Below are 16,443 nucleotides of genomic sequence, written 5' to 3'. Positions count from 1 at the left end.
AATCACTGCCAACATCATTTTCATCAATAATACCATCATAATCAATACCTTCATCATCAACAGAATTATCATCAGCATCACCGATTTCACCATTATTATCAGTTATCACTGTTGTCATCATCATTACCATCATCATCATCATCATTTACAATATCTCCATCATTATCACTATCATCACCCTCATCGCCACTATGATAAACACACCCTTCTCATTTCATTATCATTAACATTAAATCATTTTTATCATCACCACTATACTCTTCACATCATCATCACCATTACCTTCCTATTCAGCATTACCATCATTTTTATCGTCTTTCACTCTTCATCTCCATCATCATCAACAGAATCAAAATCATGTCCATCTCATCATCGTTATCACCATCATCATTTTCTTCATTATCACCATCATCGTCTTCATCATCCATACCAGTATCATCTTCATTATCATTTGCATTATCCTCATAACGATTATCATCATCATCACTGGTGCCATCATGTCGATCACAATGATTATCATCATTTTCATTATCACTGTCATCTTCTCCACCATTATCACCATCATGAATATCACCATCATCGTTTTTTCATTATCACCATCTTAATCTTATCATCACCATTGTCTTCACCATTCAAATCACTAGTATCATCTTTACCATGAACTATTCAAATCACCATTGAAATCACTATTATCATCTTTACCATCATCTTCACACACATCATAAGCATCATCTTTTTTATCACCATTATCATCTACATTGTTACCATCATCATCATAATCGTCACTCCCATTATCAACTTCAATATCTCCATCACCATTACCATGACCATCTTCACTGCAGAATCATAACCATTTTTATCTTCATCATTATCATTAGCTTCATCGGACTTGCACTTACCGTGACCATCATGATTTTAAGAGATCATCATCATCACTATTTCACCATATTCATTCTTACCACCATATCATCATCTTCATCATCATCATTCTCAGAATTATCTACATAATCGTCATCGCTGTCATCATCTTTTACATCATCACCACCATGGTTATCACCGTCATATTAATCATTTCTACCATCATCACCATCATTATTATTTTCATCTTCTTTATTACAATTATCATAACCATCATCATCACCTTCATCACCATAATAACCGCCATCATCACTATCACTGTTATTATCACCATCATCATTTCATTACAATTATTACCATCATTATTGCCATTATCATCACTACCATCATCCTCATCATCTTCATTATTATTCAACCATCACTATTATTGCCAGTCACAGAATTGTTATCAATATAATTAAGAAGATGATGATAGCAATGGTGGTGAGGATGACAGTTATGATGATGAGATGATGGTGACCATGGTGGTTGTACAGATGATAATGATAATGATGATGACTGCGGTAAGTGTGATGATGGAATTAAAGAAGATGGCAGTTATTGTATTGGTGGTGATGAATATGCTTATGCTGATAAAGATGGGAAGAATGATGATGATGATGATGATGATGATAAAGTTGTTAAAGATGATATTGGTGCTGTTGATGCTGGTAATGATGGTGATGGTGATGATATGCTTATGCTAGTAATGGTGTAGATGATGGACTTGATGATGGTGATGACAATGAAGGAGTCGATGATGATGATGTGGATGGTAATGATATTCATGATGATGTTTGGTGCTGTTGATGCTAGTAATAATAGTGACATTGCTCTCCAGTAAATGGTGCTGGGAAAACTGGATGGCCACATACAGAAAAATAAATCTATACCCCTATCTGTCACCATATACAAAGATCAACTCAAAATGGATGAAAGACTTAAATATAAGACTCAAAACTATGAAACTGCTAGAAGAAAACATAGGGAAAATGCTCCATGACATTGGTCTGGTCAATGACTTTATGAATATGGTCCCAAAAGCATAGGCGACAAAAGGAAAAATAGACAAATGAGATTACATGGAACTCACAAGCTTCTGCACAGCAAAGGAAACCATCAACAGAGTAAAGCAACAACCTTCAGAACGGGAGAAAATATTTGCAAAATATGCATTTGACAAGGGGTTAATGCCCAGGATACAGAGAGAACTCAAAAAACTCAACAACGAAAAAACAAATAATCCAATTAAAAAGTGGGCAAAAGATCTGAATTGGCATTTCTCAAAAGATGGCATACAAAAGGCCAACAGGTATATGAAAAAATGCTGAATATCACTAATCATCAGGGAAATGCAAATTAAAACCAAAATGAGGTATCATCTCACCCCAGTTAAAATGGCTATTATCAAAAAGACAAAAAAGACCAAATCCTGGGAAGATTTGGAGAAAGGAGAACTCTTATACACTGTTGGTGGAAATGTAAATTAGTACAGCCACTATGGAAAACAGTATGAAGGTTCCTCAAAAAGTTAAAAGTAGAACTACCATATGATGCAGCAATCCCACTACTAGGAACACATCCAAAGAAAACAAATTAGTATGTCAAAGATATATGTGCGCTCCCAAGTTTATTGCAGCACAGTTTACAATAGCCATGATAAGGACTCAGCCTAAGTGTACAACAACAAATTAATGGATTTTTTAAAATGTGGTATCTATACACAATGGAATACTATCCAGCCAAAAAAAAAAAAAAGAAAAAAAGAATGAAATCCTGTCATGTGCAGCAACATGGATGGTCCTGGAGGTCATCATGTTAAATGAAGTAAGCCAGGCACAGAAAGCCAAATACCACACGAACTCACTCGTATGTGGAATCAAAAAAAAAAAAAAAAAGTTAAAAAGAGGTCGATATTATATATATATTTTTGCTTTTCCTTTTTATTTTATTTTATTTTATTATTTTTTTTTTAATTTTTATTTTTCAAATTTTATTTTGTCGATATACATTGTAGCTGATTATTGCTCCCCATCACCAAAACCTCCCTCCCTTCTCCCTCCCCCCCCCCCCAACAATGTCCTTTCTGAAAGAGGTCGATATTATAGAAGCAGAGAGTACAACAGTCGTTACCAGAGACCGGGAAGGGGGTGGGGGTGGGGGAGGGAGGAAAAACAGGGAGAAGTTGACCAACATATACAAAATCACAACTAGGATCAGTATGTTCTGGTGTTCTGTTGCAAGTAGAGTGACTATGGTTAACAGTTAACTTTTGCATATCACAGAAGCTTTTGAATGTTTTCACTACAAAGGAATGATAAGTTCAGGAGGACACGGTTACATTAACCACCCTGATCCGATCATTATGCAACCAACGTATGTGTGTATCAAAACATCACATTGTGGCAGAGCGCCGGGGTGGGAGCAGCGAGAGCAGGAGGCCATGGCAGCCGCCGCCACCACCACAGGCTATTGAGGGGCTCGGGCGGTGACCTCATTCATCTGGCCGCTGTCGCCACCGCTCCCTGCACCACCTCCCAAAACACAACAACCAAGGCCCAGCGCGGAAGAGCCGCCGCTGTGAGCCGCACTGTCCTGGAACCCCGCTGCCGCCGCTGCCGCCGCCGCCATCGCCGCCTGAGGACAACAGTAAGGCTGGTGAGAGAGCCAGGAGTTTCGGAGCCCTCCCGCCGGCAGCGCCGCCCTGCAGGGAGGGAAGCTGCGGCCCGAGGTCTTCTCCAAGGGGAAAAAAAATAAATGAACCCAGCTGGAGAGGAGACAGAAACTGGAGGCAGTGTTCAACGTGAACCTGAGGGTACCAAGCACCATGCTGTTGGATTTTCTGTACGGATGGGATGTCAGCTCCTTTTTCCAGCAAATCCAAAGAAGTAGCCTCAATAACAACCCTCTTTTCCAATATAAGTATTTGGCTCTTAATATGCATTATGTAGTTTATATCTTAAGTGTTGTGCTACTAACCGTGCCCAGGCAGCATCTGGTTCAGCTTTATTTATGTATTATTATTATTATTATTATTATTATTATTATTATTATTATTATTTACCATTATTGAATGGAATTGATTTTCGTGGCCCTTTCCCCCTTCCTCTCCCCCTTTATACCCTTGGCAACCTCAGCTCTCTTCTCTTCTCTCAAAAAATTCAATGAATTATTGTGATTGTTGTATCTTTTTTGTTGTTTATTTATTTTTATTAGCTCCCACATATAAGTGAGAGCACGTGGCATTTTTCTTCCTGTGTCTCGCTTGTTTCACTTAACATAATGTTCTCTAAGTTCATCCACGTTGCTGCAAATGGCAGGATTTCATTCTTTTTTATAGGAGAATAATATTGCATGGTATACATATACCACATTTTCCTTATCCACTAGTCCAATGATGGACATTTTGGCTGGTTCCAACTCTTGGCTATTTTAAATAGTGCTGCAATAAACATGGAAGTACAGGTGTCCCTTCAACATGATAATTTCCATTCTTTTGGGTAGATGCCCAGCAGTGGGATAGCTGGGTCATATGGCAGTTCTATCTGTAGTATCTGCAAAAGAAACAATTAACAGAGTGAAAGACAACAGAGTGGGAGAAAATATTTGCAAAATATGGATACGACAAAGGATTAATATCCGGACTATACAAGGAACTCAAACAACTTAACAGTAAAAAAACAAGTAACCCAATTAAAAAATGGGCAAAGGAGCTGAATAGGCATTTCTCAAAGGAATATATAAGAATGGCCAACGGACACATGAAAATGCTCAACATTACTCAGCATCCAAGGAATGCAAATCAAAACCTCACTGAGATATCATCTCGCCACAGTTAGACTGGCTATTCTTACAAAGACTGAGAATAACAAATGCTAGCGAGGATGCTGAGAAAGGGGAACCCTCCTACACTGTTGGTGGGACTGTAAATTGGTGCAGTCTTTATGGAAAATGGTATGGAGGTTCCTCAAACCACTGCACAAAGAACTTCCATATGATCCAGATTTATCTATATTCTTTGACTGCCCTACATTATGCTGGACGTCAAATCTCCAGGGACTATGTTAGGAGTGAACTGGAGTCCGCCTATGAAGGACCAATGTATTTAGAACCTCTCTCCATGAATCGGTTCACCATAGCCTTAATAGGTCAGTTGAGGGTGTGTACTTTATTCTCATGTGTCATGAAAACGAAGCAGATCTGGCTCTTTTCAGCTCACATGCTTCCTCGCTAGCATGACTCGGCCTTGTCCCTCTGGAGACTATTGTTAACATAAACAAATTTGCTATCATTTTTACTGGATTGGAAGTTCTCTATTTTCTTGTGTCTAATCTTCTAGTACCTTATAACCTTGCTAAGTCTACATACAGAGAATTGGTTCAGGTTGTGGAGGTAAATGGCCTTCTAGCCTTGAGAATCTCCCTGTGGAATCAACTGGTAGTCCTCGACCTTTTCATGGTTTTCTGGCTCGTCTTATTTGCTCTTTACATTTACTCCTATTTCAGTGTTCGAGATTAGCCTGCATCACATGAGAGGCCTCTTTTCCTTTTTCTGACAAATATTGCTGAACGTTGCCTCACTCCGTATTCTCTTTTGGGTTTGGTCTTCACAGTGTCTTTTGTCGCCTTGGGTGTTCTGACACTCTGCAAGTTTTACATGCAAGGTTATCGAGCTTTTGTAAATGATCCTGCCATGAATTGGGGCATGACGGAAGGAGTAACGCTGTTAATCCCGGCGGTGCAGACTGGGTTGATAGAACTACAGGTTGTTCACCGGGCATTCCTGCTCAGTATTAGTCTCTTCATTGCTGTGGCTTCTATCCTTCAGTCTATAATAGAAATTACAGGTCCTATTGTTTTGGCACTGGTAGCATCTAGAGACAAGAGTTTATGGAAACACTTCCATGCCGTAAGCTTTCATTTATTTTTACTGATTTATACAGCTTATATCATTTGCCAGTTTTCCCACATGCACTTTTAGCTTCTTATTATTATTTCCAGCAGCAATCTCACCTGTCTTCAAGTTCTAGGAACACTTTTTTAAGTCTTATTTATGGTGGAGGAATTCAGAAAAGAGCCAGTAGAAAATACGGATCATATCATCTGCTACGCGAATGGCACTTACTGCCTGCTGGAGTTTCTTGTGGAGTTTCTGTGTGGTGGCTTATGGCGTCTCAGAGACCATCTTGGGAGAATGGACAGTGATAGGCTAAATGATCATCTTCATTTATTCCTAGTGTAATGTGTGGCTTCAGGCCCAGCTTCAGTGGGAGAGCTTTCTTCTCCACAGGGATGCTGTGAATAAGATTAAATCAGTACCTATTGCTACAAAAGAGCAGCTTGAGAAACACAATATTTGTGCCATCTGTTAGCAGGACATGAAATCTGCTGTGATCATGCCTTGCAGTCATTTCTTCCATGTAGGCTATCTTAAGAAATGGCTGTATGTCCAGAAGACCTGCCCTCTGTGCCATTGCCACCTCAAAAAGTCCTCCCAGCTTCCAGGATTAGGAACTGAATGAGTTCCACAGCCTCCTGCTGCAGCTGAGCAAAATGTCATGCTTCAGGAAGGCACTGAACCCCCCAGAACAAGAGCAGCCTCCAGGGACCAAGATACAGGAAGGTTCTAGGGACAATAATGAGTGCGGTGCCAGAAGATCAGATAGCCAGGAAGGGGCTATTGACCCCAAACAAGATCCTCATAGTGCAAAAGACGAAGCACATCCTGTTGAGTTAGCCAAGGAAAAGAAGAGGAAATGATGCTTTGATTCTTTCTAGAAGAACTCAAAACAGATTCCTGCTCAGATTTGAGGAATGAATGTAAGAAATGATTAGGCAAGAAACTGACATTCCAAGGATCTTAATGCAGGAAGTACTCTCAGTGGAGACAACCTGCTTTCATCCCCTGACATTGTGGGAGAAATTCTGCAATGTGTGCTAATCAAAATGTATTTATATGTTCTGTGTTGATGTTTTGTAGAGGTTTGCCAAGAAAACTCAACCTCAGCAACTTCAGAAACTGCCCCTGATTTGTGAGGGATAAATAAAATTAGATTTGAATGTTTAAGCGGGGCTAAGGAAATGAGGATAAAGAGCATAAAGACAGCATGGGAAGAAGCAAGCAGAAGTGGAACTGATATTTCACTTTCTATGGGGACAGGATCATTCTTGTTATAAAGTATGAGTAGTGATTAGCCCTTTTCTCCATCCCCTTTTCCCTCAGTTAATTGGAACTCAGCCAGGTGATTGAGTTTTGTACAGCACTTAAATGAAATCGGAGAAGCATTGATTGTATTCAAAGATTGGAACACGCTCATACTTTATATGTGCTTTAGGGGAGGGGTGCGTGGACACCAGGCCCTTGCGAGTGCATTCATGTAACCTGAGACTCTGGAACTGTATGACAGAATCTTCAATATTTTGCTATATATGGAACTTTTGTTAATATTTTGTATACTTCACTGGCTCTGTGAAGTAAACTAAAACTCTCTAATGAACACTTTGGAGTCCGCTTCAGTGAAGGAGACCTAAGTGGGAAGGGCTTTAGGTCACTGATGAAGGCCCTGAGTGTACTTTTCAATCCTGTGTAATATTTAATTCTTGCAATTGAACCAAAACAATGTTAAGTTATGACTATATTTTCACTTTGGCGGTAAGTACATAACTGTATCATCACACTCTGCAAATGCCACATTTAAAGCTGTTAATAGACTTTGCAACCTTTTTTGACAAGGATGTGTCATATTTAAATTTTTACCTTCATCGTGACTACAGGTAGAACTGGGGAGGGCGAATGTAATTTTTTATGGGAATTTTGATATGAAAAGAAACTAGTCATTTGTTTATACAATAGGCTGGCTCAAAAAGTGTTTTTCAGACTCAGTATTCCTAACGTGGTACGTGACTTAATTTTTAGTAGCAAATTTGGATGTAGACTGACGGACATAGCTGAATGTCTTAATAAATTTAAATTTGAAGATTTAAAAAAAAACATCAGATTGTATCCCATAAGCTTGTACAATTGCAATGGGTCAATTAAAATAAGTAAATTAATTTTAGAAAAAGAAAATGGTAATAATAAATATAAGGATAATGGTGGTGGTGTTGGTGATTATAATAAAATGATTCTTGCAAAAGTCATGATAATGATAATGGAAATTTAAAGGGAATCAAAACAGTACATTAACAAAAATCAATTAAGCATGAAAGAAGGCTGTGGTGGAGGGACTGAGTAACCAAAAAGGTATAAGACCTACAGAAAACCAATAGTAAAACAGTAGAAGTAAGTATGCCTTTATCAGTAACTACAGTGCATATAAGTGAACTAAAGCACCTTTAAAGGGTAGAATGGAAAAAATAGGCAGAATGGATTGAAAAATGATCCAACTATATGGTGTCTACAAGATACTCTGTACATTCAAAGACAAAAGGTTGAAAGTGAAAGGATGCAGAAGCATATTCCATGGCTCTACTAATATCAGAAAAAATAAACTTTAAGTTAAGGACTTTCAGAGACGAAGAAGGACATTAAATATTGATAAATGTGTGAACCCATCAGAAACAGACAGGCACATAACAACAGAGCACCAAAATATATGGAGCAAAAAACTGGCAGAACTGAAGGGAGAAATACACAGTTCTACAATAATAGTTTGAGATTTCTTCCTTTATACTTGGTTATTGGCCTATTTTTATATTTTTTCATTATAAAATGAAAATTATATATATTTATGGTATACAATGTAATGTTTTAATATATGTGTACATTGGGGAATGATTAATCAAGATAATTAACATATCCATCACCTCACATACTTACCATTTTTAATGGTGAGAACATTTAAGATGCACTCAGCAATTTTCAGGTATGAAATACAGTATTATTAACTACAGTCACCATACTGCTCAGTAGATCTGCAGAACTTGTTCTTCTTGCCTAACTAAAGTTTTGTACTCTTTAACCATCATCTCCCCATGCCCTGCCCTTTCTTAGTCCCTAGTAACCACCATTGTACCCTCTGCTGTTATGAGTTCATTTTTTCTTGATTCCAAATATAAGTAGATTATGCAGTTATTTCTTTCTGTGCCTGGCTTATCTCACTAAACATAACGCTTTCTAGGTTCATTCATGTCGTCACAAATGAGAAAAGGTGAAAGCAACAAAGGTGTCAAATCAACAAATGCATGGATAAACAAAATGTGATCTATATATACAAGGCAATATTATTCAGCCATAACAGGAATGAGACTCTCAGCGCTGGCGCAGGTCGCTGTGAGATCGGGAGGCTGGCGCAATGCGCCTGACCAGCAGGCAGCACATGAACAGACTGCAGGGAGCTGGCCTGGAGGCCCGAGGGGCGGGGCCTCCTCTCTGGCCCAGGCCTGGTGCTCGGGACCCCAGGGAGGACTTCCGGGCGCCTTGCAGACGCCCTGCTGTGCGTCCCCCTGTGTGGCTCGTCCCCATGTGTTGCGTCACAGCTGAAGCTTCCTTCTACCTGACTTCCGGCCGCCACCGCCGCCATTTTGCTCACGCTGAAGACCCACAGCCGGGAGGGCGTCCTGGAGCTGAGCGGAGCTGACAGAGCTGCTGTCGCCATGCACTCGTCACCACTGAGGGTGGCTGTGGTGGACTCAAGCAACCAGAATCGGAGCATGGAGGCACACAACGTCCTCAGCAAACGAGGATTCAATGTCCGGTCCTTTGGAACAGCAACTCGCGTGAAGCTTCCAGGATCAACACCCCACAAGCCGAATGTTTATGATTTCAGTACCACATATGATCAGATGTACAATGATCTTCTTAGGAAAGACAAAGAATTCTATACAAGCAATGGCATTTTGTATATGCTGGACAGAAATAGGAGAATCAAGCCCCGGCCAGAAAGGTTCCAGAGCTGCAACGATGTGTTTGATCTGATCCTCACGTGTGAAGAGAGAGTCTACGACAAGGTGGTAGAACATCTCACTTCCAGAGAACAGGAGACCTGCCAGCCAGTGCACGTGGTCAACGTGGACATCCAAGACAACCAAGAAGAGGCCACCCTTGGAGCGTTCCTCATCTGTGAGATCTGCCAGTGTCTTCAGCTCCTGGAGGACATGGACAACAAGATGGAGGAGATGCTGAAGGAGTTGGAGAAGAAGAACGGCAAGACCTTTCTGCACACCGTGTGCTTCTACTGATGCTTCTGGCCACTCGTGGCTCAGCCTCCTGAAGGTATCTTCTTGAACTTCCAATTGTTAGGACTTTTCCTTCCTAGTATTTCTTTTGGCTTTTAGGTATTGCCTCGGTAGACAGCACTGTTACTTGAATAACCTGTACATGTGAAATGGGAAGACATACCTAAATACCAGATTAAAAACAAGTTTTTTCTATTCCCCTTTTACTTATGAATAAAATATAGATAACAGAGTTTTTTGTCTATAACCAAAAAAAAGAAGAAAAAATGGTTTATAGTACATTTCCCCCAACATATGTGCGTCTGTGGTTGTGCGTGCCTTTCCCTTTTCTTCTCCCCTAACTGGCTGGACTGTAGAAATACCCGAATAAAGCCTCGGGCTGCATCTTATTAGGAAAGAGCCTGGAATTGTCCAGTAAGTGGATGCTACTGGTCAAAAAAAAAAAAAAAAAAAAAAAAAGGAAGTTGATTCTGATTTATGCTACATATTTATGGGGTACAATCTGTTGTTTTGTTACATATATAATGTTGTATAATAATCAGACGGGTACTTAATGTATCAGTCACCTCGTGCATTTATCATTTCTTTGTGGCAAAAACATTCAAGAGCCTCTTGTCTAGCTACTGTGCACTATGCTATCAGGTTCAGAGTTTTGTGTTTAAGAATGAATTTTTTAAAGTTACACGTATAGATAGTGCTACAGTCCAAATGTTTGTGTTCCTCTAAAATTCAGATGTTTAACACCAAGGTCTGGGGTTCCATCCCCTTACTGGCCAGAAAAAATAAAAGAATCTAAAGTTTATATGTTGAAACCTGACTTCCAAGGTGATGGTATTAAGAGGTGAAACTTTTGGGAGGTGATGAGGTCATGAGGGCTCATCCCTCATGAATGAGATTCGTACCTTTATAAAAGGGCTTGAGGGAGCCGGTTTCCTCCTCCTACCATGTCAGAATACACTGTCTGTCCCTTCTGTCACATGAAAATACATAGAAGGTGCCATCATGAGGAACAACCCTTACCAGACACCAAATCTGCTGGTACCTTCATCTGGAACTTCCAGCTTCCAGAACTGTGAGCAATAAATTTCTGTTGCTATAAATGACCTGGTCTAAAGTATTTTGTTTTAGCAATCCAAACAGACTAAGACACTGATGAGGTTTACACAATAATATGAAGCTATTTAATGCCTCTGAATCACACATTTACATATGGTTAAAATGCTAAAGATTCTACGTGTATTTTACCACAATTTTAAAAAATATTGATATAGCAGACCCTTTCCCATCAGACTGGGTGTGTAGACATACACACACGTACGCAAATCTGATAATACCCAATGTGTGTAAGGTCTGTAGTCATGAATCGCCTTTTAAGAAATGCCATGATATTTTGGATGTAGGAAGCAAGGGAGCTGAAGAGAAAAGACGGAAATGTCAAGGGAGGGCGAAATAGGACCCAGTGTGTAATGTTAGTAGGTCAGAACTTGAATTGTAGACAGAACCAGTGAACACTTCCCAGTGGCAGGTCTAGGATCAAACATGACTAACGTTCAACTTTTATTTATTTATTTATTTATTTTATTTTTAATTTTTTTTTTGTCGTTTTTTTCGTGACCGGCACTCACCCAGTGAGTGCACCGGTCATTCCTATATAGGATCCGAACCCGCGGCGGGAGCGTCGCCGGGCTCCCAGCGCAGCACTCTACCGAGTGTGCCACGGGCTCGGCCCAAACGTTCAACTTTTAAATTAAGGTGTTTTGTATTTTTTTCTTTTTGCTTTTCATCTCTGAGTTATGTGGAAAAACTAATATTTTTTTCCTTTCATTAGTGAAGAAAAACAGCATCTGTAAACAGCATTTATTTTATTTGAACAACACACAAGTAGAAAAATAACTCAGATTATAAGTCTATACATTTTTCTAACAGGCGAGAACATTTATGTTGAAGCAAATGGTAATAAGGCCAGCGAGTTAACGGAAAATGGGTTTGTTATCACGATGTTTTTTAAGCAAATGTACTTTCCTATGAGAAATTTGAAGTTCTACCGTTTTTAACTTTAGAAATACAAACACATTTCTATAAGAAATATTTAAAGTATAGTTGCTGCAATAAATGTAAACACTGAGGTTACAGACTATAGCCTTTGTAGTTAAAAATTTCATATTACAGGCTCTCTCAACCATTAAAGACCAAACATACAATGGAAACTGTCGTTATATTTACAAGAGACAGATCATGTATTCATTCAAAGTTAAAGGAAAATCTTTATTCCCCTTGGCTTAAAGTTCTTCTTCCATTGTGTTCTCCACACTACCAAACGTAGCCACTCCATTTAGTCCTCCTTATCCCTTTGAATAATAAATAACCTAGGACTTTAAAGAACGTGTGACCTATACTTTAATTTTAAATTTAACGAAGATGGAACAAAATTATTCTTTAATTTATACAAACACACACACACACACATATGACTTACACAATACATCGTTTAATGCCTTTTTGAAAACATTTAAGTTTTTAATGTATTTTAGGGTTTTTTTGTTTCGGTAGGTATAGTTAGTAGATTTTAATCAACGTTTTTCAGATGTAAGGAGAAAATCATTTTTACTATAGTTTTGTTACCTTGAACAATTTCAGTTCTTATTTTTTTTAACATATTGCCCCAGACTAATTATACCAATATTAGTCTCAAAATATGAAAGCTTCTATATTACTATGACTGGTTATACAAGGGTACTTCAAAAAGTTCACGGAAAAGTGCAATTAAATGATAATACATACTTTTCCATGAACTTGTTGAAGACCACTTGTATTATGGATAAGTTCTGAATTATTTTTAATGTATATGTGCCATGATTCATTAATAATGTCACATAATCCTTCTTACTGGATTAATTAATATTGAGATCCATATGACTACATTGTTTTCTTGTCATTTGGTCTGAGGAGTTGTCTGTGTTATTAGTCATCTGTAGTATACATAAGCCCTTTCTTTCCCCACTCAGAAAATTCAGTTAACTCCCATACTTTTACTACAGTTAAGGTAGCTTTTACTCAACATTTTTTGAATGACATGTATTATCACACCAAGTGAAAGTTACTGCATCATAGGAACATTTCTTTAGAACTATGGGGAATATTGGCACAGACACAACATTTAGATAATTAAATCTCTAACATACTGATCGGCCACAAAGACAGTAGCACAGTCTTTATGTCCTTGAACTTGTGAAACAAAAAGACGTTAGCAGGAAGCAGATGGAAGCTGATCAATTTCATGAAGATTAACGTACTCACTCAGTTGTAGCGAGCCCCTTTCTCTCTGCATTGCCAAATTCTCTTCTCCTTCCCTGTGGAATGGCATTTTTTAAATCTGAGATTCACTGACATAAACCAGCAACCTCTAGGGTGATTGTTATACACAGGTAAATTCATAGCGGATATTTCATAGGACATTGTTTTCTCCTGACATGAGGGCAATTACACGGACATTCTTTTCTAAAAATGCTAATTATATTTGCTCATGAGGAGACTGAACCTGAAGCTGGGGCTGAGCCTTTTCAATATAGGAAGGTTCTGGTTCGGTCCTGTGCTGACTGTTGCTCTGTCAGAAATACTCACAAATCTCTCCCTGAGGTGTTAATGCTGAACAATGCACTATGAAATGAGAACGCGGGATCTTACATCCAGTAAAGCACGTTCTTTATTACAGTTTAGGCGGTGAACAGGACTAGGTATGGCCTTTGGCAGGGATATATGACACCATTTTTCATGTGGCTCTAATCTTCAGACAGTAGAACATGGCACGGTTCATATAGGTCGATTGGTTAGTTTTTCATACCTGTATACGGAATGCCTCAACAAACTGTGTTCAGTCAGTCTGGAATCTTCTCCTCATAAAATCAGCTGAGTATAGTACTAGTCATTTGAAAAGGAAGAAATAATAATTTTCCCCTTTGAGTACATTATAGACGCTTGGCATTTCATAGACTTGTCTGGTTTTAACTAAAGATAATAATTCTCTCTTTGATGATCATACTGTCACAGCTTGGCAATTGGTAGCTCATTTGAACTGGCTCCTGTGTCTCGTACCCCTAGACTATTTAAAGACAACAAGATATATAGGTCCAGCTTGCACATTCCCATTTGCATCACAAAAATCAACTACTCCCCAAGGGACCCTGGTTTACTAGAGGATAGTATTACAACAATTCAATAGATCTACACAATTTTATAATTTTTTTGAAAGTAATTTAATATTAGTTATTTAGATTTTAATGCATCCCTGTTGTGAACCTTTATTTGCTCAGACATTACTATCAACTTAAGTAATGTTACCTGAGAATTATAAAGAAAGGTAAAAGTAACAGCTTTGACAGAATAATTTTAGCTTTGATCCAGAAATCTGAATTTTTGCATCAACGTGTATTCGAACTCTCTATCCCAATTTTTGGATAAATGGGTTATCATCACAAAGACAAAGGAGACAATTATATTTAAAGTAAAATCAGACATTTAAAAAAAAATAGTTATTTTATTACATATATATTTATACTAAATATACATATGTAGATAATAGTGCATTTCTGTTATAATTAAAAAATGCTATTTGAGTTTTTAAAAACATAGTTTCACCATTTTCAAATAAAGTATTACACAAAGGGAATTACACACACATATATATATATTCTTTTAATCATACATACATGTGGAGTAAAAGGTTGATTTCGAATAATTTTCTACAATGTGTGGTGGTTAGATCAGTATAGTTAGCTTAGTCATCATTACAATACACAATCATTCTTTGTGTCCTTTGACCAGTTCCTCATAAGTCCCCCCCCCTTTTCTACCTCTATTTAACATCTGTAAGCCAATGGCAAATGAACAGACTAATTTAATTTTTCATATCCGAAAATTTCAATATTTCGTTTGTTTCATTGGTAGTTCTCAGTGAATGGTCACACATTGCTTTATTTATTGCAATAATATTGTATAATTAACTACATGGTTGTTTATCTTATGCTAAGGGTCATACGATGTTTATGGCAATAATATGGTACTTGAACTTGAAGCAAACCAACAACTATAAAGGGGTTCATCAAGAATTTTCAATGTGAACAATACAATGCTAAATATTCTAAATTATACAACGGAATACAATATTTTTCTATCTTTGGAAAAGTTATAATCCAACTAGAAAAATAAGGCACTTAAAGAGGTTTTGTACATGTATAAGCATATATACAACATATTAAAATAAAGACCAAGTGGAAGATGTTGGTCTCACAACTATACCATCTGATCTTTTTTTTCATTATTGGCTATGAATATTCATCAGATAAAAAGCCGATTGTCACCCCTCATGCACATGATGTAGGGGCCAGATTCATACTGACTCCATACCCATTACACAAATTGAATTTGTACCCTGTTTCCCCCACCCAATTGTCCCCAACTTCTCTTCCCTACCCCCCTTCCCCTCCATTCCACTTTGTAGCCCATAGAATGTTCGCTCCCTGTGCAAGTACAAAGCACTACTGTGGTCTTCCTTCCCTTCCTTCTTTCTCTCTTAGCTCCCACATATGACGTGAGTACTTGTGGTATTTATCCTTCTGTGCTTTGCTTATTTCACTCAACATAAGTTTCTCCAGGCTCATGCATGTTGTTGCAAATGGGAGTATTTCATTCTTCTTTATGGCAGAGTAGTATTCCATGGTGTATGTAAACCACAGTTTCCTTATCCAATCATCCATTGATGGACATTTAGGTTGGATGCATGTCATGGCTCTTGTAAACAGAGCTGTGAGGAACATAGGAGTGCAGGTATCCCTTCGACATGATGATTTCCATTCCTCTGGGCATACACCCAGAAGTGTGATTGCTGGATCACATGGAAGATCTACTGGTAGTTGTTTAAGAAACCAGAAGCCTAACACTACCTAACTTCAAATTATACTACAAAGGTATTGTAACCCAAACAGCATGGTACTGGTATAAAAATAGACATTCAGGCCAGTGGTCTAGAATTGAGAACACAGAAATCACCCCTCAGGCTTATAGCCATCTGATATTGGACAAAGGCAACAAAAATCTACATTGGGGAGAAGAATGCCTCTTCAACAAGTGGTGCTGGGAAAACTGGCTATAGCAGTTTTCATATGCAGAAGAATGAAACTAGATATGAACCTCTCACCGTACACTAAAATCAACTCAAAGTGGATTAAAGACTTAAGTACAAGAACTGAAACTGTAACATGACTAGAGGAAAATATAGGTGAAACACTTCAACAACTAGATCTGGGTGCAAACTTTATGAACATGAGCCCAAAAGCACAAGCACCAAAGTAAAAAGTAAAGAAATGGGATTATA

At 38.3% G+C, this 16,443-nt stretch overlaps 1 protein-coding gene and 1 pseudogene across 1 annotated transcript; both read left to right on the top strand.

The window, feature by feature from the left end:
- The first annotated feature begins 1,335 nt into the window (after positions 1–1,335).
- LOC134368340 (RING finger protein 145-like) lies at positions 1,336–6,656 on the top strand (annotated as a pseudogene).
- Positions 6,657–9,491: 2,835 nt separating this feature from the next.
- On the top strand, positions 9,492–10,076 carry LOC134367587 (RNA polymerase II subunit A C-terminal domain phosphatase SSU72-like). The gene has a single exon (XM_063084329.1). It carries the CDS (start codon positions 9,492–9,494, stop codon positions 10,074–10,076), a length of 585 nt encoding a protein of 194 aa, XP_062940399.1.
- The last annotated feature ends 6,367 nt before the right edge of the window (positions 10,077–16,443 follow it).

The sequence above is a fragment of the Cynocephalus volans genome, chromosome X, assembly GCF_027409185.1.
Source record: "Cynocephalus volans isolate mCynVol1 chromosome X, mCynVol1.pri, whole genome shotgun sequence".
In the NCBI taxonomy this organism is placed as follows: Eukaryota; Metazoa; Chordata; class Mammalia; order Dermoptera; family Cynocephalidae; genus Cynocephalus; species Cynocephalus volans.
This window is presented reverse-complemented; position numbering and strand designations above follow the sequence as displayed.